General features: G+C 39.2%; 1 protein-coding gene across 3 annotated transcripts in view; it reads left to right on the forward strand.

Moving 5' to 3' along the window:
* The window catches only part of LOC306882320 (ubiquitin carboxyl-terminal hydrolase 54-like), a gene marked incomplete at its 5' end in the record, with an annotated part of 33,046 nt that overhangs the window by 2,996 nt on the left and 2,524 nt on the right, over window positions 1–27,526 (forward strand). Inside the window, 19 exons of one of the 3 annotated variants that reach the window (XM_079436864.1) lie at window positions 7,695–7,787; window positions 9,514–9,648; window positions 10,546–10,659; window positions 11,164–11,246; window positions 12,952–13,057; window positions 14,282–14,428; window positions 15,032–15,181; window positions 16,806–16,974; window positions 17,686–17,877; window positions 18,203–18,385; window positions 18,676–19,213; window positions 19,305–19,441; window positions 20,622–20,783; window positions 20,967–21,086; window positions 22,905–23,073; window positions 23,390–24,288; window positions 25,675–25,802; window positions 25,956–26,093; window positions 26,709–26,925. In XM_079436864.1, coding sequence (XP_079292990.1) covers window positions 7,695–7,787; window positions 9,514–9,648; window positions 10,546–10,659; window positions 11,164–11,246; window positions 12,952–13,057; window positions 14,282–14,428; window positions 15,032–15,181; window positions 16,806–16,974; window positions 17,686–17,877; window positions 18,203–18,385; window positions 18,676–19,213; window positions 19,305–19,441; window positions 20,622–20,783; window positions 20,967–21,086; window positions 22,905–23,073; window positions 23,390–24,288; window positions 25,675–25,802; window positions 25,956–26,093; window positions 26,709–26,925 — 3,880 coding nt within the window. The remainder of the gene's footprint in view (window positions 1–7,694; window positions 7,788–9,513; window positions 9,649–10,545; window positions 10,660–11,163; window positions 11,247–12,951; window positions 13,058–14,281; window positions 14,429–15,031; window positions 15,182–16,805; window positions 16,975–17,685; window positions 17,878–18,202; window positions 18,386–18,675; window positions 19,214–19,304; window positions 19,442–20,621; window positions 20,784–20,966; window positions 21,087–22,904; window positions 23,074–23,389; window positions 24,289–25,674; window positions 25,803–25,955; window positions 26,094–26,708; window positions 26,926–27,526) is intronic. The other 2 variants (XM_079436865.1, XM_079436866.1) reach the window with 2 other exon arrangements.

Here is a 27,526-nt window from a genome sequence, read left to right on the forward strand (position 1 = left end):
TTCAGAAACCACATGCAAATAGAAAAAGCACCGGCAAATCAAGAAAATATCTTCATCAATTTGACAGCAGGTGCTGCAAATGCTCCCAATACAGACAAATAATGAAACGCACTGCAAATGCTCACAACACTACCAAATAAAGAATTTTATTTGCAGGGCGTTTCTTTATTTTGTTGTGTTGTGAGCATTTGCAGCATGTGTGTTGTCAAATTGATGAAGTTGTTTTCTTAATTTGCAGGCGTTTTTTTTCTATTTGCAGTGCGTTTCTTTATTTGGTTGTGTTGTGAGCATTTGCAGCATGTGTGTTGTAAAATTGATGAAGTTGTTTTCTTAATTTGCAGGTGTTTTTTCTATTTTCAGTGCGTTGAGCTCTCTCGGCCACCGTACAAAAGGGCAAATGACTCTGTCAAACTGTCCCTATCATTCCCTGCTCACCTATCATTCATCGACCTCAAATATGGCTTTTCATCTGAGAGATGTATGTAGTAGCAACTTTACATGACCGCTCAATATGATGTTAACCTAGAGAAATGTGTGCTATTGAAGTGTTTGTGTGGAGAGTGGAAGCTGAATAGCGCGCTCGCTGCAGGACAGGCACCGGTGCGTTCACTTGCTCTTAAAATCTCCGTAAATTTTGGTCATGCAGATAAAAGTAGCCTAATACATCTTTCGAATCTGTAAAGACTCTGTTTATTTGTGTGCACTCAGAATAACAATAGAAACGTTGCACTTCAAAGCAAACAGGATGTGCTTTAGGTCTCTGTGAACTTGAGCGAGAATCTTCGAAACTCCGTCTTTGAAAAATATATCTATAGAGAGTGAAATCCACTTTCAAATGAAAAAATAAAAATAAATTCAAATAGAAAACGTGTGTTAGCATGGATGATTTACATGAAATTTAATGTGTGCAAAGCTGGCTTTCAGTTCAATATAATAACAAAAAAGTACATTTTGCGTTTTTATTCAATTAAGGTGGGCACGCTGTGATCTGTACTATATATTTTTTTACTGTAACTGACAGAATTCAGTCAAAAAAAACAACAACACGGGAGTGGAACGGGACAGGATTTTCCCCCAGTTTTTTGGTGGGATTGGGACGGGAGAGGTTTGAGAATCCACTCCCGTGTCACCCTCTAGTTTGCATTGCGAGCAAAAATATTGAGTTTATTGATTGTGATGAATACTCCTCTGATGCACGTTTTCATGCCCGAGAAAATATTTACATTCAAGGTTTTGTGTTTAACAAAAACAGCATTTCCATTTCATACATTTTATTCCCTTACATTTTCACTTGCCATGCAAAGAGCATCAGCACGAGGTCATACAGGGTGATCGTAATGGCATGAGAGATGAATGTTGTTGAGTATTAAGTTTTATTGTGCAGAGACACACGCACAGCCCCAACTGCAGTCAAACAGATGTTTTCTACTTTGTGAAATTACTCTCTGAAATTGATTCTGTCAGTACTATAGATTTTAAAGGGGTTCAAAGTAAGCCAAATGGACTGCTCTTCTTAAGACTTCTGACTGAACCATAAGCAGGTATCTTAAAGGAGACACATTATGCTCTTTTTTGATGTCATAGAAGTCTCTGTTGTCCCCAGAATGTGTCAGTGAAGTTTCAGCTCAAAATACCCCACAGATAATTTCTTATATCATTTTGAAAATGCCTATTTTGAGTGGAAGCAGAAACACTCTGATTTTCGTACCTGTTTCTTTAAATCCAAATGAGCTGCTGCTCCCGCCCCCTTTCCAGAATAGAGCTGCCCATTTCAGCCATGTAGTGATAGCTGCAGCCCGGAGACCTGCAAGTGGGAGGAGCTTACGCCAAGAACAGCAAGTGGGAGGAGTTTGAGAACAGCAAGTGGGAGGTGCTTATGCTGCAAGTAGACAGGATTTCATGGTAGTTTAGAATGACATAAATATAACACATTTTCATAGTAGTTTAAACTGAAATTCATAGTTTTGTCATTGTGTTTGTCCAATTTCACTGTTAACAATGAAATTGTCTTATTCTTAGTTTTGTCATTATTTGTATTCAATACCATTCACTGTCAAAATTGAAATCCTGTCTTTACACCTTTTACCATGCTTCGTGATGGTGTCATTTTAAGTCCTTTAACTGTAGTAATTTAAGCATATTTCTGGTTATTACATTTTACTTCAATTCTTCTACAGTAGCCTTTTAAGGAACATTAAAGTGAGATGCAATTGCACTTTGGAGGTAAATGTGTGATACATAAAGAAAATGTTGAGTACTGTTCAGAAAATGTAGTTACCATTTGCCTGTACTGCACATTTTTATTTTTCATTTTTTTTTTAAATCAAATTACAACACATGACAGACTAATGTTCTTCAGAACATGTTACACAAATCAATGTACTAATCTGAAATCTCAGGGTGGGTAAATTATTTTATTTCTGATGACTCAAATCATGTACAATTATTCATTCAGCACAATAGACTTGCATGCAGTGGACACTGCACAATCCAGGATGCATTGCTTCTGAGTAAATTCCACGGAGCTCGCCTCGCTTGTCCTTCCGAACATAACCTGGTGGGTACACAAGAAGCACAATGAGCATTAGGGTTAAACCGAATTTAAAACATTCTCCCCATGCCATCCAAGATATGCATGACTTTATTCTCTTGTTGAACATGTACAAACATTTCAAGAATAATTTGTCAGCTCTGTAGGTCAATGCTATGCAAGTTAATGTTGTCCACAAATTTTAAGTGACGACATTAGGCCAAGAAAATTAGTCTTTATTACTATTTTTATATGAAGTATTCCTTTTAAAAACCACTAGATAAAATGATAGTTTATTCACCATTAATTTACACAAAACTGATTATTGATTCTCTGATTATTGATATACCCTCTACAGGGTGCTGGAGGGTTCATGGGAGTTTGCCCAACCAGTCCACATGTGTTTTGTGGATTTGGAGAAGGCATTCGACTGTGTCCCTCGCGGCGGCCTGTGGAGGGTGCTCCGGGAGTATGGGGTCCGGGGTCCTTTACTAAGGGCTGTCCAGTCCCTGTATGACCGAAGCAGGAGCTTGGTTCGCATTGCCGGCAGTAAGTCAGACTTGTTCCCGGTGCATGTTGGACTCCGGCAGGGCTGCCCTTTGTCGCCGGTTCTGTTCATAAGTTTTATGGACAGAATTTCTAGGTGTAGCCAGGGGCCGGAGGGTGTCAGGTTTGGTGACCACACGATTTCATCTCTGCTTTTTGCAGATGACGTTGTCGTGTTGGCTTCATCAAGCCAGGACCTTCAGCAGGCATTGGGACGGTTTGCAGCCGAGTGTGAAGTGGCTGGGATGAGAATCAGCACCTCCAAATCCGAGGCCATGGTCCTCAGTCGGAAAAGGGTGGTTTGCCCACTTCAGGTTGGTGGAGAGTTCCTGCCTCAAGTGGAGGAGTTTAAGTATTTTGGGGTTTTGTTCACGAGTGAGGGAAGGATGGAACGGGAGATTGACAGACGGATCGGTGCATCTTCTGCAGTAATGCGGTCGATGTACCGGTCTGTCGTGGTGAAGAAAGAGCTGAGCCGCAAGGCGAAGCTCTCGATTTACCGGTCAATCTACGTTCCTACTCTCACCTATGGTCATGAGCTTTGGGTCATGACCGAAAGGACAAGATCCCGGATACAGGCGGCTGAAATGAGCTTTCTCCGCAGGGTGGCTGGGCGATCCCTTAGAGATAGGGTGAGAAGCTCGGTCACTCGGGAGGAGCTCAGAGTAGAGCCGCTGCTCCTTCACATTGAGAGGGGTCAGCTGAGGTGGCTCGGGCATCTGTTCCGGATGCCTCCTGGACGCCTTCCTGGGAAGGTGTTCCGGGCGCGTCCCACTGGGAGGAGACCCCGGGGAAGACCTAGGACACGCTGGAGAGACTATGTCTCCCGGCTGGCCTGGGAACGCCTCGGTGTCCCCCCTGAAGAGCTGGAGGAAGTGTCTAGGGAGAGGGAAGTCTGGGCATCTCTGCTTAGACTGCTGCCCCCGCGACCCGGCCCCGGATAAGCGGAAGAAGATGGATGGAAGATGGATGATTATTGATTATTATTATTAGTATTAAATAAAAAAAGGTTATTTAAACTATGTTTTAAATATATTACATTGTGGATTAGGATGTTAGGAGATGTGTTCTAATACTTTTGAAAATGTACCTTATTATTTAGAAAATTACACTGTAAAAAGTGAACACTTGGATCAACTTAAAAAAAATACTTCAATTGGTAACATCTAATAAAAAAAATTTCAACTTAATTTATTACCTTTATTTGTAATAAGTTAAGTTGAAAAAAACAAGCATTTTTTTAGGTGTTACCAATTGAAGTATTTAAAAAAAAGTTTTTAAAGTTGATCCAACTGTTCACTTTTTACAGTGTATCTATCATAGACTGTATAAAAACAGGTATCTATTTACAAACGTTTAAGACATTTACACTTTATAAATCAGTGCAGTCCAAAATGTAAAAAAAAAAAAAATTTCTTTCTATGAAGCCCATATTTATAATACATTATAAGGGTATTCTTAAGGCATTATAATGAATGCATAATGCACTATAAACAACCTTATAATATGTTATATTGTCAATTTTAATACATTATAATGCTTACACATTTGTACATATAACTTTTAAGATTATGATTATTTATAACATAATAAACACTATATTAAATCTACTTTTACACTGATAATGGACTATATATCTTGACATTATTTAAGATCTGCACAGTATCTTACTACAGTACATCTTGTAAGTGGTCAGGTGTGAAGTGTTATTTGTTCCCTGTGAGGCTAATATTAATTTTTATGTGAGCTAGTTAATAATTTCAACAGAAAAAAAAAAGCAATGTTTATATGTTAGGTTACATTTTATTTTGATGTCCCCTTTGTCTATTGACTCTATGCAACTTTGCAACTCTCATGTCAACTAGTATTAGTAGGTTTAGGTTAAAGTTAGGGTTGGTAGAATGTTGACGTACTCATAAAGTTGCTTAGATGGTCAGTTTGTCTGTTGGGGAACCATCCAAATAAAGTGTTAGCATATATTTAGCAGACAACATACTACTATACTCCAATGACTGCTAGTTGACATGTAGTTGCAGAGTTACTAAACAGCTGTCTAAAAGGTACCATCAAAATAATCAAACTGATATTAAAATAGAAATAGTTCAAAGCAATCTGATCTGATATCTGATCTTATGGCTTTTTGAGAGAAAACTATTACTATTATTACTATACTTATAAGTGGTCATTGATGCCTTTAAGTAAAGTAGCATAAGAAAGGTGGCAAGATATGAGACTTATAATACATTATAACTATGAGAAATATAATCCATTGTAACTTAAGATGATGCAATCTGTTCACTGTGTGTTATAAATCATCATACTCTTAAAAGCTATAACCACTAAGTAAATATTATAATACTAAACTAATCATTTAAAACTGTTCTTATATTCACAAGATGATATAACATATTATAAGGTTGTTGTTGTTGTTGTTTTTAATAATGTATTATGCATTCATTATAATGCCTTAAAAATACCCTTATAATGTATTATAAATATGGGCTTTATAGAAAGTGTTACCAAAATGACAATGCCATGTAATTACATTACCTGCTTATGGTCTTCGGTATCCATAACCTGCAGAGAAATTTGTTGTATGTAGAAATAAACAAAGATATCGTCAGTCAGGCACATTACAGAGTGTAAGCTGTGTGTGGTATTAAGAAAACGTTGTACAAAAGCCACCAAGAAAATGCACTTTTCACAGCTTGTAATACTTTTTACAAAACAAAAAATCATGCTTACCTCTTCCACTCATCCACCGTGCCGCCACTGAAAGTCATCATCTTCGTTTATTTGACGGATCGCAAAAAAAATGCACACTACCGCCACCAGGAGTGTGAACAGATACTACAACCCACACATTAAGCAAACCAATCAAAATCTTCTGTTGGTTTGTACAGCCCACTTGCAGCTTAAGTCCCACCCACCTGCGGCTGGCACCGCTGGCTCCGACCTCCGTTTATACCCATCTCATTTCAGCTGGTACCTGCTAAAAACATCTGTTTTGGTTCTGATTATCATGTTTATCGAGCTGAAATCATGCGTTTTAAACCATATTAGTTTAAACTTCTGATATACGGTTTTCTGAGTGCACACATCTGAAGCACATGGATAGAAAGCGGCTGTCACAGTATGTGAGTAAACTAAGTACTCATTCACACAAGTTTACGTTAAAACACACACAAGTTACAAAAACAGTCAGTTATGTCTGTGAAGGTAAACAGCTGGGAAATAAATCGCATGATTATTTTAGATCTTTGTGGCAGCAGTATACAGTAAATAAATAAAAAAATCCACTGTTCTCTTGTCTCCACTGAGGCGGGGACTAAATAGTGTTCTGTGCTCGTCATTGCAGCCAAAGGCAGAACAGTTAGCATGTTTTGCTCAAACTTTCACCATGGCAGTAGAACTGCTACACCGCTGTCGCTTTTGAAATCAAAATGATGGCGCAGGAGGTGGAAACTTACAGATTAAGGGGCGGTAATATTATAATGAGATCCCTTTGCCACGTCACCAAGGGAGTGACATCAGATGTGCTCGTTTTTTCAGAAGCTTGCAGAAAAAGGCTTACTAAAACAAAGTTACTGGGTTAATCTTTTTCATGTTTCCTTGGTAGATGCACTAGGGTCCTGATTATAGCACTTAGATTTTCGTGATATGTCACCTTGAAAGGTTTTGGTTTACAAGCCAGCTAACTTTTGAAGTTCATTGACAGACTTTATCACAGATTAAGGCATCTGTGAAGGTAAAGTTAGACGGCAGATTCATTTGGGTAACGGAGTTGTGTTAAGTGGGACTGACAGCTCTCTCAATAATTCAGTATGTAAGCGTGTAGATCTGCCGGGCGAGCAGCGGGGCCATGGCACACAAATTCCCTGCTCATGGCGGGCAGGTGGGGTCAGCTCGACCTCCGCAGCCTCCCAGGCACGGCCAGATGGGAGGTGTGCATGATTGTGTGTCTGTGTGTGCATGTGAGCTGCCCAGCAGGAAGCTAGCAGGTCTTTGTTTGTTCCGCTGACATTCCGCATCATCCTTCACCTGGAGACGCATACGTTCCTCAAGATGAAAGACTAAAGCTGGGAAACACGCTCATCACTTCATCTTACTATCAGACTTTGCTCTGCTTGTTATCCTGCTCCCGTTTCTTCAAACTCTTGGATAGAGCACGCAGGCTTATCAGACCTTTGACACCTGGTTGGTGAGACATAATTGCTTCTTTCATGTGATTGGTTGAGATTGTATTATGGGGTGTCAAGAGAGCTGGATTTAGGAAGTTTTTTTTTGGATTGAGTTGGTCAGCATCAGATAAAGCTTGCACAATCTCCATCTCCAACCCCGACTCATCTTCTTTAGATGCCTTGCCCTTCTGAGAGAAACACTTAGGAAGAGGTGGAAAGTCAACTGCAGGCGGTCCAAGTTCTTTTTGAGCCTGATGCATTTTTGATGACTAGAGCTTCTCAGGCTTTTTAGAAGGTGTGTTGAGTGTCTGGTGCTTGATTCAACCTTTTCTCAGCCTTTCAGAGCACTCTCATATCATGTACAGGCAGCATCAAAGATCAGAGAATGATGTAAACATTCCTTTCATCTAATTGAAATTTTTTTTTTTTATATATAGGTTCTCTGGCATCTGGATATCTTCCGGCGAAGTTTCCGACAGCTCACCACACACAAGTGCATGGAGGACTCGTGCATCTTCTGCGCTCTGAAGGTAAAGCACTGAGCCTACTTTATTCACGATGCATTAAATTCATAGAGCTGACCGGGATCTCTGCTCCATTATAGCTTTTCTAATTCAGTACTTTCCTTTTTTATATGAAGGCTAATGTGTTTCTGCCATCTGTATATGCTTCAAGATTCTGAAATGTTATCAAATATTAAATAGTGAACTTTATTATAGAAGCAGAGATGATTGGCTTGACCCACTTTATTTACAGGTAAAAGTACATTTTTAGTTTAACGGTATAGTTCACCCACAGATGAAACTTCTGCCGTTTACTCACCCTCAGGTCGTTCTAAACCTCTATGACTTACTTTCTTCTGTGGAACATAAAAAAAAAAACTGCGACGTTTCTGAAAATATCTTTTCAGTGTAAGTGGTCACCAAAACTAGTTTTTTTTATGTTGGGTCTGCTAATATATGGCTTCATTTGATAAGTCTATAAAGAACTGCACCCAGCAACTCCGTTACACTACTGTGCATCCAAAAGGATAGTAACTTGTTTCATTGGTTGTTTGCACAAGTTTATGTAACAGCTATTCATTCTCAAGTGAGAAACAAAAACTATAATTAACATTGTTCGTATAATTACTAGTTTACGTGTCTCTTCTAATTATTATTTAGGTCTAGTTATTTTGTCAAAAGCCTAAAGGAAACCAGTTCTGGATATCATTTGTCTGATACCAAAACATAAAAAAACAGTGTTGAATCACTTCTTTGTCATTTTGTCTGCTTCCAACCATTGTATGTATGTTGATGTATTATGAAAACATTAAATATATGGCATTGAAGGAATAGATATGCATCAAAAAACTAGCTATCCCGTGTTTTAACTACAGCTGCGTGGCGAGCAGTATTCTGCTCTTGCTGTGCCATTTCTTTTTCCATCCAGTTTCTTTTAAGTCGTTCCCTTACACTCATTTTATATTAGATTCCTTCTAATGTTCAGGATTGCCATTGGCGCTTTCCATCAAATGTTCAATAACTCAGCTGGAAATTAGAGATCTCTCTCCTGAGCCCTGTGCCAGCGCAGTAGGGGGCTGCCTGTCTGCTCTCACACACAGGACTGGGACAATATGTCTGTCAGCCTGTCCGCTCGCTCTCATGGGTCTGGTACTGCCTCTGTATTCAGCTGTCTGTTTCTTTCTGACTTTACACCAGTATGTTTCACGGGTAGTGACATAAGTGCAGAGCCTTTCTTGTTTCAACCTTTTCAGCCTTCAAAGTAAAGAAGTTAATAACTCTGTTTACTGAGGAGTTTCTTAATTCAGCACAGAAGTCTTGCAAGCAGGCATGTCTTGCTTTACAGCATGGGAAATCTTATGTGTTCACAGGAGACACTCAATAATGCTGTGTTTAAATGTGGCTGAAGAGGAATAAATACTAATTTTAATAGGATAGATCAACCCCCCCCCCTAAAAAATGTATGCATTTACTCACCGTCGTATCATCTGTATTACTTTCTTTCCTTCATAAAACACACTCTTTAAAACATCTTTGCTTGTCATACTATTTTTTTTTTTTAGATATAAAAAAAGAAGTTGTGATTTATTGGCTACATTGAAACTAAAATGAATCTTGAACATTTTATTCATTTTCAAACTGTTATATAAAGGTACACTTTTTGCCCATTTTTGAAAGAAGTTGTGTGATGAGGTGGTGTTGATGTTAGTTGGTGTTGATAGAACGTTAATCGAAAGCTGTGGTTGTTTTTCAGAGCATATTTGCACAGTTCCAGTTCAGCAGTGAGAAGGTGCTGCCCTCTGATGCTCTCCGCTGCGCTCTGGCCAAAACCTTCCAGGATGAGCAGCGATTCCAGCTCGGCATTATGGACGATGCAGCTGAGTGCTTCGTAAGGGCTCTTGTTTCTTCACCGTCGCCCTTTAGCTTTCCTCTCCTATAGCGCATTACGGCTTTTCCTGCTGTTCTCCATGTCCTTGCTTTTTCCATATACTTTAGTATTCTTTCACGTGCCAAATTAGACTCTCTGCTCAAGACGTAGATTTTCTTGAAGAGGAAATTGTGCAGTCTAACATTTGTTAGCTCAGCTCTTGAGTACACCAGTACAAGTAGAAGGAAGGTGTTTGATATCCTCTAGGCCCTTTATCAGTCCTTCCCTGTCTTTTTTGGTTGCATGTCTGCTTTCATGTTAGTTTTTATCTCTTGTCTCTCGGCAGGATACTTGATAGTACAGAAATGTAAACCTTCTTGTCTGACGGTAAATCTTCTGTGATCTCATAGACACATCCTATTTTGAACAGTGATTCGTTTTTCTGCTAATGGCGCATTTTAAAGGCCATAGCATCATAACACATAAGATAAAGAATGGCTCCCTGTCTCAGCCTCTTTCTCTTTCTACTGCTGGTTTAGCAACATCGTACAATGTGCTGACCAGTAATAACTGCCACCACAAACTGCAAATGTTCATTTTTTTTATTTTCCCCTTAACCGCTATTGTTGTCTGGTCATTATGCAAGACTGGAGACACTGGTGAAGGGCAGTTGCTTTGTGAACTTTCAACATCTCCCTACAGAACACAAGCCTTCCCCCAACTCAACATTCTCAGCTATATCTCTCAGCCAAAAGAGCTGAGCATACTATTATTCACAGACCCAGTACACACTCACTGGACAGCGAGAATCAATTAACATGAGACATGCAGGACAGATGTATGCTGTTTCTCTTCAGTGGGATTTTGATTCATGCACATACTAATTGGTAATAATTAAGTAATAAGTCTCTCTCACAGGAGAATATCCTCATGAGGATCCACTTTCACATCTCTGATGAGACCAAGGAGGACATCTGCACGGCCAAACACTGCATCCCTCACCAGAAGTTTGCCATGACACTCTTTGAGCAGGTGAAGCCTCTTTATTAACAAGTAGCAATCTTTTTGAAGGCAATATGAAATCCATTCGCAATGTATTTAACTTCCATAATAGGACATATTTCTAAATTACATAATATTTGTTGGTAGAAAATTTAAAACAGTATATTACACATCAGGATTTAACTGGATCATGGTCTGACCTGTCTACATTGCACATGTCAGTAAATGTTTTTATTTCATTGATCATTTCTCTTTTATAATAACATGCATTGGTGTATCATGCACAAGTGACATCTTTGTAAATTAATTTTTTAAAATCCCATTCCAGTCATCAAAAGTTCATATATGTCATGGGAAAGTCATATAAAAATAATGGAAAATAATTGCCTCAATTGTCAATTCATTCATTTGTGTTGTGTCAGAAAGTGTGGGAACCCTAATACACCTAGTTTTTAATATAAAATAATGTTTAACATACTGTCCATTTGTATAGAAAAGAATATTATCAGATATTGTTTTTTTGTTCTCATTTAGTGTGTGTGCAGCAACTGTGGAGCCTCCTCAGACCCCCTGCCCTTCATTCAGATGGTCCACTACATCTCCACCACCTCTCTGTGGTGAGCAAAATCATCCCTGCAGCACATACACATGCACAAAAATGAGGGATGCTAAAGAATGAGGTCATTTTGAAAGCTGGGACTGAAAAGGGCCACACTGTGTATGGCACAGAAAACATCATGTCCTATACTCTTCTCCAGCTGAGCAAATGAGCTCTCTGCCACATCAAACACAGTGAAATCAGTCAGAACAGAGAGAGATTCCCTCAATAGCCAAGAGCACATGGCAACAGCCAGCTTAAATATTACTCTAGGTCTCCTGGACAGCAGTGCCACTGCTTTTAATCATGGGTGATGAGCGGCCAGATACAAAGCCGAGCTTCATGTTAGAGCAGCTCCCCTTGAACTCTCCAGTCAAACGTTGTCAGCATCTGCTTTTAGAGTTGCGTATTTGTGGGCGCAGTCTGGATTACTGCATTCAGCCTGCCAGTGGAGCAGATACTTAGCGTTGTGAACAAACATTCGTAAGCACAACAGTGATGAAAGGACTTCATGAATATTCCAGCATGCAGCTCTGTGATTAAGGAGGCTTTTTATGATAATAGATGACATTGCAGTGCAGAAACGCTTTCTTCTGTACAAGGACATAGACTCCGTGTTTTTGAACCCGAGTACTGTCGTTGTCCCACTGCAAGTATTACAACTAATGGATTAATAAATGAATACAATAATTATAGTAAAAACATTATTTAGCTAAGCTGTATAGTTTGTCTCTAGTGATAGTATAGTTTTATACTATTAAACCTAGTGATCTGCCTATAACATGAAATGTGTAGTCTACATAGGCAGGAAATAAGTTAGACAAATAGTGCTGGCTCAAATGAGTTACAATACATGCATCACAAAAGGAATTATTCAATATTCTGATAAGAATAAATATATTTAACACAGATTTTAAGAAAAAAGTAGTCAGGAATGCCTTCTCCAATTATTTGGGAAAACATGGTATGTGAGGGAGTTATGTTTCTTAACTTTTGGTACAGTCTTCAGGAGCAGGCCTATAATATCTTGAAATGCTGCCCACAGATTCAGTTCAGATGCCTTTTAAACTGTTTATTAGCCTTAATGTAGGCTGTTTATTAATACCAGTGAATGTAGCAACTTGGCCCATTAATATGAGATTCAAATTATGTTCACTCAAAGATGTGAGCATATCTGCATAACAGCTTCAAACATGGCTCTCAACCAGGCAAAATTTCTGAACTAGAAGATTTAAGACTCTTCTATAATATTATATTTGATGTATTTTAATGTCAGTGGGAATGACTATGTTTAAGATATTTTTTGTATACACACTCTCACTGGGAGGAGCCTGTCCAGGTAACATTGTGACATTGGCAAGGCTGTCTCCGTGAAATCTGCCTGAGCTGCGATGTTGCTCCAGGCACGCAGTGTTGCAGTGTCTTTGAGACGCAGTGACCTCTGCTGCAACAATAAGATCAAACCGGTCTGGACGGTGACCTCTCTGAACACCCCCCTGAATACAAAAAAACGCTCCACACAAACACACCTTAAACACTTGAGTCAGTTGTTTAGGTTAGTGTCACAAATTCCATTTTTAATTTTAAATTCATATAGTAATTATAGGCTGTTTACTAAATCAAAGCCAACAAATACAAACACTTCACCCGTAATTACAGATATGAGAGCTGCAGTTTATTGCTTGTGCTGTCTTTATGTGTGACATGTGTTGGTTATGCTACAGCAACCAGGCAGTGCGGATGCTGGAATGCCGGGAGAAGCCCACCCCAGATATGTTCGGAGAGCTGCTGAGGAACGCCAGCACTGTGGGAGACCTGCGCAACTGCCCGGTTAGCATTACCACACACCACCACACGCTCAGCTCTATCAAATCAAGTGCTAATTAGGCATAATGAAGTCTGGGACTGTGTGTGTGTGTGTGTGTGTGTGTGTGTGTGGATGTGGCGCTTGTCTGGGTTTGAATAGGATTGTGGCCATTAAGTAATCGCTGGGTCAAAACAGGATGCAATCAGTGGAATGTTCATTTGTCTCATGGCCCTGAGGAGGACCAACTTCTTAAGCAAAACACGCACATTTGTCTTCATGTCAGATCAGGATTTCCTTGGATAAGGGATGACAGCTTATCACATTGCAAAAAATAATTTTCTTAATCAGTATTTTTGTCTTGTTTTTCAGCAAAAATATCTAAACATCCTTGAAACAAAATATATTTACTTCAGAGGCAAAATGACATAAATCAGTCGGATTTATTTTTGCAAAATTAATACTTCCTTCAGAAGTGAGTGAAGATTTATAATATTACAAAATATTTCTTTCAAATAAATGCCATTATTTTTAACTTTCTATTCATTAAAGAATCCTGAAAAAAGTATAATGGTTTCCACAAAAATACTCAACTGTTTTCAGCATTGAAAAGGTCATGTGACACTGAACTTTGGTGTAAAGGCTGCTGAAAATTCAGCTTTGACATCACAGGAATAAATCACATTTTAAAATTTATGAAAATACCAACCAGTTTCTAAATTGTATTAATATTTTTCACATTGCTGTTTTTATATTTCCAGGCTGAGAAATATTCAAATATATATTCAAAGAGAAAGCTATTTTTTTTTTAAACCTATTTTTTTCTAATTCAAGCATAAACCAAGTTTAAATTTTGACTTCTGTAATTCATATAATAATGAATCATTACATTATTCGATGATATTATGCTGTTATGTTTGTCTGTTTACTAGAATAAATGGAAGTAAACATATTTGAGATTTGATATTATGGCAAGATTTTCCTTATGAATTGAACACATTTGAAAGTTGAAGAACAATGTGTGTAGATCTGAAACAGACATGTTATGTTGACCCTTAGACATGCTTCACGTGCAACCTAAACACACACACACAAAATATGAGTGTTCATCTGTGATTTATGATCTATGTTAGGGTGACTGTGTAAGTTTGTGCAGGGGAATGGGAATTAATGGTAATGGCTAATGTAAGTGTGTGTGTTTCATTAAGCTCCAGTATAAAAAAAAAATCTTCTCCCTTTCTCCTCTACAGGGCAACTGTGGAGAGAAGCTCCGTATTCGACGTGTCCTGATGAACTCCCCAGAGATCATCACCATTGGCCTGGTGTGGGACTCGGACCACTCTGACCTGGCAGAAGACGTCATTCATAGCCTGGGCACCGTCCTGCGGCTCGGAGATGTAAGACATGCACCCTGACCTTATTTAAAATATCCCACAAACTACACAATTTTGCTTATATAAATCAGCTGAAAGATGAACAAGTCCACAGCTGAAAACAGAAGCTTTTGACTGTTATAGATGGTGATAAATGCAGTCGGCTCCAAACAGCAGTGCTGCAACTCTGAGATCACTGTGATGCACATGGGAATTACAGGCAGAACTTGCCAAACTTGTTGCGTCAATGACAATGACTCACACATAAAAGCAACTCTGCCACTGATATCAGGCTTACGTAGGACACAGGGCGGGCACAGGATGTCCTAAGTGGGTTTGCATTTCACTAAGTACTGGGTTTACGTTTCAATGTGAAATGTAAACCATTTTAAAAGGCCAAAACAAAAGATTATTTTAAATTGAAATACATCTAGAGATCAAAAGTGGTGATTTGATAATGGTATGTTGATAATAGATGCTTTTAATACCTTTGAAAGATCTCATGGTCACTTAAAATAGGTCATCTTTGTAATGGTTTGGTTGTGTGGATCTACTTTTATGTGTGTATGTGAATGCGTTTGCATTTATGAGTAATAAGCGACCTCTCGTCCTTCGTTTCACCCATAGCTGTTCAACAGAGTGACAGAGGACAAGGCCAAACAGGCGGAGCTCTACCTTGTGGGCGTGGTCTGTTACTATGGCAAACACTACTCTACTTTCTTCTTCCAAACCAAAATCCGCAAGTGGATTTACTTCGATGACGCTCATGTGAAAGAGGTAATCATCTGGGATTTTTGTGTAACCAGTGAATGTGAAAAATGCAACCCTTAGCTTGCCGGTTTGCCAGGGTTGTTCGTAGGGCTTTATTTATACATCCCCTGATCTAATGTTCCTTGCTTGCTCTGTCCTCGGGGAGTTCGTGTAGAATCATTAACATAAACCAATGTGTTGGCTCGTTATTTAGCAGTGCCCCACAGGCTCCCAGAATGTGGTGGGTTGGTGGGTGGGTGGGTGGGGGAATGTACGTGTGTGTGCTGTTTTACATTTGTGTGCAGGTATATGTGCACATGCCAGTAACTCAATGCATGTCAATAGTCATTAGTGCACATTCTGTATATGGTCATCATAACATAAAGACAGGAATGGCACAACATTCATACCAAGTGAATGGCAATAAGTTATTATGCAAAAATCTGACCCATGCCGACAATATACAATAACGTTCAAAGTTTTTAATACTTTTATTCAGCATGGAGGTATTAAATTGATCAAAATCTACAGTAAAGGCTCCATCACAGGAATAAATTATATTTTAAAAGGTTTCAGATAGAAAACTAATTTCTGCAACGTTAAAAAAATCTTACTGACCCCATTTTCCATGTTACGACTGGTAACTAATAAATGCTGAATTTTATTTAAGTATTAAATATTAATGGTATTAAATACTAAATTTTATACTATTTGACCTAAATAAGAAATAAAACCGTGTTTTATAATGTACGGTATGACATGGATAATTATTTTGAGAATTTATCAATGCATTTTTTTTTTTGTAATTGACTTTCAGTAAGAGTTAGATGGTCGCAAGGATAATCTGAATAGAAAAATAGAAAAAATGAGTGCTCAATTAAATGCTCATTATCAGCTGATACCAATCTATAATATTGGATGACTGAGGTGGTACCAATATATTGGTACACCCCTACATTTTACAAGGATAAGTTTACTGCATAATTCCTGCAAGTATTAAAGCTACTTGGAAAAACAAATAATGTGTGTTATGTCACTCAGAATGGTGTGCCATTCCCTTAGTTCTGAACTTGCAGAATTTTATCTTCATAATAGCAGTTCAGGATTGTGGATCCTAGACAGCTGCAAACGAAGCAGCTTTTTCTGTGGGGTCTGGCAAGCCTATGCTGACCTGCACGTGAGCTGCACAGAGCTCCTACAAAAGCCCTCTGAAAACAAGGATATCCCACTATTGTTTACAACACCAGCTGGACAGTGGCAGGGCGTGGCCTACAGACAGAAACCGCCATGATACACACACACTAAACCTCACTGTTCCGCTCACACTTTCATGTTTTTGTGCATGCTTGTCTGTTACTGCGGCTCGCTCAAGCATCCTGTCTGTTTATGGAGGGAGCATAGAGAAAGTCGTCCATTTGGGAAGTTGGAGTCTTGGGGGTAACTTGAGTTTCAGTCTCAGCTTTGTTATTCAGGGTATCCAGGACATTTCAACTGGTCTTTGCTTTTTTGTTTTGTTTTTCTCTAGGTGAGAGTAATATTTGGTTGATTTTTTTTTTTTTTTTAGGGATTAATTTTGGAAAAACTGTCAAATGTATTATTTAAACTCCTTCAAAACTATACTCTCAAAAGGTTGACGTATTTTCTCTCACAGATTGGGCCCAAGTGGAAGGATGTGGTGTCCCGCTGTATAAAGGGGCATTACCAGCCGCTGTTGCTGCTCTATGCTGACCCCCGAGGGACGCCAGTGTCAGCTCAGGATTTGGCTTCTCGCCTAGACCTACATCACTACACTAAAGCATACTACGACAGTGAGGATTCAGGTACTTGCACACCAGCATTAGGCCGGTTTACTGGTCCAATTTATTTTATTGCATTTCTTTGGTGCATCTTCAGGAGGAAGTTTTACATAGTAAAGCAAATGTTTCAATTCATAACAAAATGAGTAATATTTCACTACTGATTATAATAATTATATCTATGCATTGCTTTATAGACGCATCTTTAGTGGAGTTTGCTGAGATTGTCAGTGTAAAAAAAAAAAAGTGAAATTTACGGTAAAGAATCAGCAGCTGTAATAACCATATATTTCATTAGAAGATATGATGTCAATATACTGAGCTACTTGAACTACCAAAGTCTGCTTTTTACCTTAAAATATACCAATAACCACTATGATAATATAGATTGTATTAGAGTTAATCATAAGTGGCCTGTCCATAAAACAGCCAATATTATGAATAAATGGTGCACAGGGTAATACACACAAAGACAAAACTTAGCCTAAGAGTTAAATGTTGTGCTACATCATAGTTATATCAGAGCTATATCTAGGGACCAGCACATAATAGAAACTTGGGATCGGAGTAAACATCCACCCAGAATACCTAGCAGTGCCCTGTCACCTCTCAAAACTCTTTTTGCCAGTCACAGTTTTTGGCTGAAAATTCCAGAATCTAATTTTTAAAGCAATATGGATTCCCCAGTTTGGTAGCCTCAGTGATAAGCATCAGATCTTCTGTTTGTTTTGTCAGGCCGTGAGCCATCAATTTCCAGCGACACACGGACAGACTCCTCCACAGACAGCTACAGCTATAAGCATTCACACTCCCACCACGAGTCTATGGCTTCCCACTTCTCCTCTGACTCCCAGGGAACCGTCATCTGTAACCCGGACAACGACTCTGCCTCCCACAGCAGCCTGGAAACCACAGGTACGTCAGTTTGTACACTCACACTAGAATCAAAGACCGTTTCGACACCATATTAGGTATATTGGCACTGAGTTGATCCATACAGAAGTAAACTTAATGTGATCTGTTTTATGTCCTGCTTAGGGCTGCACAATTAATGGTCGATCTGATTTAGTTTTATTTATCAAATAGCAAATGCTGTGATATAAAGATAAGAAATATGTGCTTGAGTGAGCAGCTCATGATCAAGTATTTTAAGTGTCTTGGAGTGCCTTGGTTCAACGTTAATGTTGCGCCACCCGTTGTCCTACTGCTCTACAACTCAAATAGTGACTTTGGTTGTAACTCACTTGTGAAGGTCCTGACAGCGGTCAAGTGCAGCGCCATACTCTCAGAAAAGACGGGGTCTTGGACAGAAAGGGAGGAGTTTTGGACCGAAAACGAAGTACCAGCAGGCCACGAAAATTTGAGGCCCGGGGTGATTCAAGGAGTCGTTGCTCTAAGACAGATGAGGTGTTGTCTGCCGGCTACCACAGCGAAGGTATGCACTTAAACAATATAATGCTGTCACCAAACCACAATGTTAACATTACTGTGTTATTTTAATGGAAACCCGGATAATAATCCATAACTGTGGTCAGTTGACTGATGCTCTGACAGATCATTAGTGGATCGAGTAGCATGTTGGACAATAAATGTGAGCTGCATTAGTCATCACTGTTGCTTGTACTGGCTGTGTACAGTAATATTAGGTTATGTTAAAATAACATTACTCCTTCCTCTTTTTTTTTTTTTTTTTTTCAAATGATTTCCTCTCCCTCTCTTTTACAGGCGAGACTTTAAAAGAGCAGCAGGTTCCTCGTTCCCTACCTAAACCTAGCTCCAGTCGACTTAGAGACTTTAAGGAGACTATGAGCAACATTATCCATAACCGGCCACTTTCCGCATCATCCTCTGGCTCCGTTGGGCCACCTGACTCCACCTTTAAGGCCCGAGACTGGGAAGCTGACAGCACCAGCAGTGAGTCCAAGTCCAGCTCCTCTGGAGGGCGATACCGTCCGCCCTGGAAGCCTCGCCGTGAGGCCCTCAACATTGACAGCATCTTTAGCAGGGAACGCCGCAAGCAGGCCGGGTACAGTCCGCTAGGAGCTCTCTTGTCTGAAGACACTGGGCCTCAGGGGGACTTGGTGGCATCATCGAAACAGACCACCTTTCGAGACCTACCGGGACCCCTGAGACGGGGATCAGAGCAGCCCCCGCGGCTTATCCAGAGGATGGAGAGTGGCTATGAGAGCAGTGAGAGGAACAGTAACAGCCCCGTCAGCCTCGACATGCCTGTTAGCGAGGGCACCAGTAAAGGCACACACAGGTATAATGGAAAAAAGCTCGTCAGAACTGATAAGGATCTTTGTTAGCACATCATTCATCTCTCGCTCTCTCTCTCTCTCTGCATTTTCCAGCTTACAAGAGGCAGGAATGAAAAAGCCTCCACCTGACGTCAGCCCATCATGGAAGACTGTCACCAAATCCAAGAGCAGCAGTGCCCTACTGCAGGATGTCAAAGCATCAGTCAAGGGCAGCAGTCACATGAGTTTAGGTGTGTACAGTATGAACGTGTGTGTTTATAGTTGTCATACAGTCAACATGTGGGCGATTTCATCTGTTCTTTACCTTGCGGCGTTTAATCATGTTTAAACTAGGTGTCACATGCCCTTTTTGCTGTTTCAGTATATGAACTTAATATGATAAGCAAGCAGTATTGAGCAGATTCAGCTGTGAAATGCACCCTGTTCCTTTCTGTGAAATGTTATCTCTGTATCTGTTTTGTAAACTGAGGAACATGAGTCTGCCCTGGAGAGCTATCAACTGCTATATCTGTTTGTGCTTCTCCTTGTGACCATGTGTTTGGTCACCGCCTACTGTTCGTTATATATAATTTTGTGCATATTAAAATTGTATACCTCTTAGGCTGATATCACACTGCAAGGCTTAATGCACAAATGCAATATTTTGCCATGCATCCATTTTTTCTTATTCTGTCTATTTGTATTCACTTAGGACTGTGTTTACATTAATAGTAGGAATTAGTGTATGTTACAGATTTATGAAGTGACAGCAGTGATCAATCACACAATTATTGCATGATATTTTTCATATTATTAAAAGGTACTTTTGGTCTGATTAGGTATAGTTTAGACAGCAGCTGTTTCAACCATGTGATGATGAAAGAATCAGATACAAAGTTTTTTTGTTAGCGGTCTAAGATTAGTCTTATATGCTGTATTGTATTTAATAATATTTTGTATTGTATTTAATAATATTTTATATTTTAATTTAAGTTTATTTTTAATAATTTTGTGCTTTTGCCATGTTTATTCATTTTTTTAGATATACTACTTTTATTAAGCTTTCACTTATTTCACTTTCAGTAGTTTTAGTACTTCAGCTTAGACTTATTTCAGTTAGTTGGCAAAATGTCAAATTTTTGTTCAAGTTAAACTTTTTCATTGAATATTTTTATTTCAGCTTTGAAATAAAATTACCAAAATGATTGTTAAAAGATTAAGATTTAGTTAACAATAACAATACTACGTGCAAGTCAGATGACATTTGAAAGTTCATTGCCAAAAAAAGTTGGATCTCTCTCTCTCTTTTCAGTTTTTTTGCTTCTTTCCCTCATTCAAAAAGATCTGATATGTGTGTCAAGGTGTCAGTGTAAAAAAAAAAATTTTTTTTTCCTGTTTCCTTAATATTTTCATGTTTGTGTTTGTGTGTAGCAGGTGAAGGCCGCAGTGAACTGGATGAGTTACAGGAGGAAGTAGCTCGCCGGGCCAATGAGCAAGAGTTACAGAGGCGAAAGGAAAAGGAGAAAGAGGCGGCAATGGGCTTCAATCCCAGACCCAGCAAGTTCATGGATCTGGATGAGCTCCAGAACCAAGGTGAGGCGTCAGCATGCCATGCAATGGCAAAGGGGAGTGGCTCTGTCTCCGGATGAATTTCCTTGGGTTTCTGCTGTGGCTTATCCTTTGGAGCTTGGGACTGCATGTGTATGTGTGTGTGAAGCACAGGTGTGCTGGTTTCCATGCTGAAAAGCTCCGTGCTATGATGTTTGTTACCTGCAGGGAAAGGGGAAGGCTTTGAGAGGTGTGTGTTGGAGGCAGAGTCTCTGTTAGACCAGTCTCTGAGATTGGAACAGGCAGGAGAAGTGACCGCCGCTCTGTCTGTGGTTAACGAAGCAATGTGTAAGTAATCCTGCCCTTAGCCTGCTCCTGCTATCACTGCTGCCACATCTTTGTGTGTCTGTACATCTCTGTGTTTTAGTGTGTTTGTCTCTGTTCCATATAAAGACTCTCATTAATACACCAGATACACTTTTACTGTCTGCCTTCAGACAATAGTAGTGTCATGGTTTAAGTCTGCATAATCATGGGCCGACATGCCTCCTTATTCTGAATATTTTTGATTTTGGCTGTGAGGTCATAATGATACAGGCTGATTTTTCCTGTAACCATAGAAACCCACCAGCAGCTCTAAAGAAGTGCGACCTGGGCCTAGTGCTATGGGTAACCTTAGTGAATACTTTGTGTATGATGTACACTAAGGTCTGCTGTATTTTAAATAGATTTGATGCTAGTCAAGTGTGACCATACTGAGATCTACGTCAGCCAATCACCATGTCCCTTGGCTAATAAACAAAAGTTGTTAACCTTTGTGTCAGTCTACAACACCATCACCATTTTATTCTGCAGTTATTAAAATAGTTTTAAAAAATATTATCTTAATAAATTTATTACATTTAAACATTAGTGGTCAAACGATATGTTTTCTTTTTTTAATACAGTGCCTAGCATGCAGCCCCTTAAGCCATGACTATAGCAAGTGTTTTAAAGTAACTGGAATTGACCAGAATCTAGGGGCCGGATTCACAAAACATTCTTAAGAATAAAGTTAAGAATATTTTGTATACCAAAAAAACATTTCTTAAAAATGTTGATCTTTTTGAATTCTTGAAAACATTTGTTTTAAAAAAACACCATAAATTCTAGTAATATTTCAAATAGGGACCTCATTTTAATTGTATAATTTTGACATAATTTGTCATTTTCTTGTCTACAATTTATCTGTGCATGTTATTTTAGTTTTTTTAACCTCGTAATGGTTAATCAAAACAACAGACATCTCTGTGGTGAAGGATGCAGGGCTTATCCAGTCAGTTAGCCTGCGTAAACCGTCTCCTGCAAGCCTGTTTAGTCTGCCTCCACGTATATTAAAAAATATATATTTTAGAGCTTAAGCATTATTTTTTTTTTTTAATTGTACTTTCAAATGTTCTTACGAATCTCTTAAGAAACTTCTTAACTTATTTCGTGAATCGTGAATCCAGCTGTCCAGCTCTAACTATCAGTTTTTATGAATGTCAATAAAATGCTCTCTGTATCTTTCTGTCTGCGGTCGATGTAGAAGCCGTTTACTTACCAATGTCATTTTACGTGTGTCTGTCTTTTGTATGTCATACCCTGAGCTTTGTCACTTATGGGGTGACCACAGACACGCACACACACACTCACACCTTCCATTGCCTGGACCCTGTGTGTTACCTACACCTCACTCCCCCCCTGCCTCACAGTTTCCAGAGCCTCTGTAGGGTTGAGTAGATTGCAGCTCATATGACGAGGAAAGAATTCTCGTTCTGTAATTATTTATAATTAATTATACTGAGACGAGGTGTTAGGCTCGTGTAATTTGCTTTTTTTTTTTTTTTAAGTTCAGTGGCTGAACTACAATTCATTTTGATTTAAGTCAACTTCATTATAATTTAATCATTTTGTGCTTGAAAGAATTTAACATTTGAGTAAAGTATTTTACTAGATTCCCCATCTCCCCTATTTGTGTGACCCTCCCTCAACCCCTTCCTCATAATTCAGGACTCTTCAAAACCCTTTTAATTTCAGTTCTTTTTAATGTGTGTTTGCATGTCCCCCATGACTCGGCTCTTTATTTTCTGCATCTGTTTCATTTTTCTTTTGCCTTTGTTTTGTTTTGTTTTGTTTGCGTTGTAGCTAAACTCAGGCATACCTTGCATGAGAGCAGCGCTAACGCTCAGGGCAGGATGCAAAAGTGCATGAGGAGAGCACGAGGTCTGCAGCAGCGCATGCAGCAGCAGCAGCAGCAGCAAGAACTGCAGCAGAAGCAACAGGAGGAAGAGAAGGAACAGAAACAGCTCCTCAGGTACCTGCTGCTGGCTGCAGTTGTATATATGTGTGTGTGTGCGCTCCAGGAGCCCTGCACACGGGAAGAGGAAACATGCATTGTGCCTTAAAAATAATGATCAATACTTTTTTTTAACTTGAAGAATTGAAAGTCAGGTTAGTGTAAGAGATCATATTGCAATGAGCTGCTCAGGTAATGTCACGTTGTTAGAGAGGCTGAAACAAATCTGTGTACTGCATTACATCGTCAAGAACTGATTCAAGATGCTGACTCAGGTAGGTTCACATTATTTATTATCTGAAACTCATTGTTATTTTTCATGTTCTGCATTTAGTGAGCAGTCTGTCCCGGTCCAAATACTTCTGACAAATGTTAAAGAAGAGGATGCGAAGACAGTTTCAGAAGATGCATTAAGACCACCATCACCTCTCCACATGAAACCTCAGTCTACAAATAAACCGATTTCTGAAGCTCCCGGCCCTCCTTTCTCCTCCTACCATACAGATACACTTTGCCAGCCGCAAGACAATGCAGGGGACAACTCCAGTCCTCTTGCTGTGAGGGAGAATGGGCCACACTCACACACTTGGGGCCCCAGAGACCCTGTAACCACCACAAACTCTCTTGTACAAACTGCTAGTATGCGCAGTTCTGCCACTGTGCCTGTGTTCGCAGTGAATGGCTGCGAGGCTCCTCTCAAGTCGTCGGTTCCTCACAATACGCTCTCTAGTACATCTCATTTCAGTGCCCATCAAACACCTTCCATCTCTGATCACTCCAACTCTGGGGAAGGACTGCAAAACCCGCCTCGTCCTCGGTCTCTCCACGTCCTAACCCACACACCCCACAGCAATGCTTCTGATGCATGTCAAAAATCACTCTCGGCACCCTCGAGTAATTGGTCCTGTCGCAGTCTGGAATGTCCTGATGGCCGTCCTACTGTGATAGAGTCCTCCCCATACTCTCCAGCAGACCTCCGTTCCCCGTCGTCCCCCTGTCCTCCGTCCGTGTCTTCACCAGCACGGGATCAGCGTCCAGCCAGCCCTATGCCCGTGGAGCGATGGGCCGAGAATGTCAATCGATACTACAACTCCCAGAATTGTGCACGGTCGGGACATGGCTCACCCTGTGAGGAGCTGTCAGAGCTGGACTCACTTTATCAGGCCAGCTTGAAGGCTCCCAGCATGCCCAGAGCCCCACAGGGACCAAGCCCTCAGCTAGCCAACAGATCAGGTAATTTTGAACAAGATCTCACCGAGATCCCATATAACTCTGTTGAAAAGATCTGCCACCTGCAAAAAAAAAACAGTACATTTCAGTTATTTAAAAACGTATAAAAAATAATGAAAAGCTTTACCGTGAAAAAAAATCTATATAGAAATACACATTTTTATATATGTATATACGTTATATGTATTCTACGTTTGACATAATAATTTGTGGGCACTGTTTGTTTCATTAATTAGTTCCGTAGAAAACCCATGATTTAACTAAAATGAGGGAATGAATTAAGTCATAGGAGCGAATTCTTAATTCATGGCCACGAAATCTTTCATTTCCCCCAGCATGTTTACCACCGTAAGAGATGCAAAAACAGTGATTAAAAGTGAATGACAATAAAATAAACCTGCGAAATTAGAGGGTGAGACAGCGAGGATTTGGGAAAAGAAACAAAAATTATTAAATTCCTGGAAATTCGTGACCAACCGGCAGAACAGAACATAAAGCCGCATATGGCTTTAAATGTACAGGTATCGAACAGCATGAATGCAAACGCATAGTCAAGATGTAACATTTGCCTGCTAACCCATTATTTCTCTTATAAACAACGTTTTGTACCTCACTTTTGGCATACATTAAAATGTTTCATGTGAGCAGCTGTGTTTTCAGCAGCACCACCGATAGAAGCGGTTCTCTGACCCGCGGCGCAGCCCCACGAGCCGCAGTTACGCTTGGGATCATTTTATTTTAAATGCCAATAATGTCAATTGCAAACATTGCGATTTGTGTTTTAAAATACGAGTACAATGAAACCATTTAAAGAGGCGCGTTCAGCGGCCTCCGTGGCGGGATCTATCAAATGATTATAATCGCATCTATTCATTTTACAGTCTTGCTACTACCCTTTTATTTAGACGAAAACCCCTGTCATTCAGGTGAGAAAGCCTGCGTTTTGAGTGGCATTTGCACATCCTGTCATGCCGGTGAATATAGGCCACTGCAATCGATGCATTTCGCAGTAATAGGTTAACGATTAATCGATTAATTGATCATTAATTTAAACGACGATCGATCATTGAAAAATATATATATATATATAAATAAATAAATAAATAAATAAATAAATAATAAAAATAATAAAAAGTCATAGGAGCGAATTCTTAATTCATGGCCACGAAATCTTTCATTTCCCCCAGCATGTTTATTATTATTAAAAAATAATAATAATAAAAAAAATATATATATATATATTAATATCGATATTATCGTGGTCACATGACAATATGAAATGATAGGTGATATATATATATATATATATATATATATACACACACTCGTGAGTTAGTTAGTTGGTTGTCCTTTCTGGAAGCAGGTTGTATAAATTTAGTGTTCTTCTAGGTCCCGCTGCTTCTTGTAAGCACAACGCTGGATACTCTGCCACACTTGGTCGCTCTAAAACCCCCACAGCAGAGATCGAGAGGAGTGCCTACAGGACACCAGCATACAGCACTAAATCACTTCAGAGGGTGCGTTGGCATACCTGCATTATTTCAGTAGTATTTATAAAATTATGTACAAGATGTGTGTATAATTGTCATAACACAAAGTGAAGATCTTTCTTAGTATTTGATAAGGATATAAAATGCTAATGTAGTGTGTCATTATGTGTGTGTGTGCAGCCTGTGTCTGCTGCGGCCTATGATGCCCCACTGGGTGAGGATGAATCATACAATGCCGAGAACCTGCGACGAATTGCTCGGAGTCTGAGTGGGACTGTCATTGGAGGACGGACTGATGTACCCCCATCTCGCAGCTTTGTGGGTGTCTTACAATTTAAAGTCACTTGGTCAAACACTCAAACCTCATATTATGCACCCAGAATACATTAGCACCATTTAATTTGCTGCAAAATCAGCTTTCATGTACTTTTCTCTGTGTATGAAATGTTACATCATGGTTTTAGGCAGTGTGGACTTGAATGTTTGTGAACTCACTTTGAAAGAGGAATACTGCCACCTGGTGTGGCCGTGGAGAAGACAAAGAAACAAGCACATAGTGGTTTTCAGGCAGCGTATCACTTCAGCTGCAAAACGACTTTTATAGTTGTTATAAGATTTGAGTTATTTATTTTTTAAATCAGCCAATCATCTCACAGATCTCTTGGAATCCTTCATGGAAACCAGTAGTTGGTAGACTCCAGTTTGAGAACCACTGAAGTAGAGCTTAAGTTGTTTTCATTTTTATATTTTCTTTCATTTATATGTCCATTGTCCATTTGTTCTTTAATTACCAATTGTTGTTTTTTTGTGTGTACGTGTGTCATTTCTGTTCTTGTCATGGTGCTGCTAGGAACTCGTATTATTTTCATGTCTCCTCCTCCCTCATCCTTTCATTCCTTTTTTTTTTTTTTTTTTTTTCTTTCTTTCATAAAGGACCCCCATGTCTCCAGGATGTCCAAGCATGTGAACGTGCAACTCCCCACACGTCGCTCCAGCACCTCCCTGCATGTTTTACCCCCTCCTTCCAACAATCCTCCTATGTTCCCTCACGAACCGCAGCCCCAATACCTTCACCCAAGCCACCGCCACCACCCCGCCCCTCCATCACACCTGCACCAGCAGTCACTGAGGCCCTCTCATGGACAAAAAGGTAACCATCTCACCCTACCCGCACTTTCAGCCTTCATGCTACGGACACAGATGCTTTTTTCTCTGTCTGCAAGAGGCTGCCATATGTATTGTTGTCTGTGATCTTGCGTTTTAACACTTTTGTTGTTAAGCTAGTCAAAGGACCTAAAACGCTATTGTGGTTGAGCTTGATGATTTATCTGGCAATATGAGTTCAGTTTGTCTATTTAACAATTTTCTCACCTTGCGCACAAAAAATCGAATTGCATTTTTTCCTCATAAAAATACCATAAAAATGTGATTTAAAAAGCTTTTTTTTTTTTTTAAGATCCAGGTTTTCTGTGCTTGTTTGTAGAGATGCACAGTTCAGCAAAAAAAAAAAAAAAAAAAATATATATATATATATATATATATATATATATATATATATATATATATATATATATATATATATATATATATATATATATATATATATATATATATATATATATATATATGATTTGTTCAATATTTTTAATAATAATCACTACAATATAGAAAATATCTGTTTTAAAACAAGCAAAACATATTAATATAATTAAATTGTAGTCTTTGTGATTTGTTAATCGCTCTAAGTCATA

This window comes from Barbus barbus (assembly GCF_936440315.1).
Source record: "Barbus barbus genome assembly, chromosome: 16".
Taxonomy (NCBI): domain Eukaryota; kingdom Metazoa; phylum Chordata; class Actinopteri; order Cypriniformes; family Cyprinidae; genus Barbus; species Barbus barbus.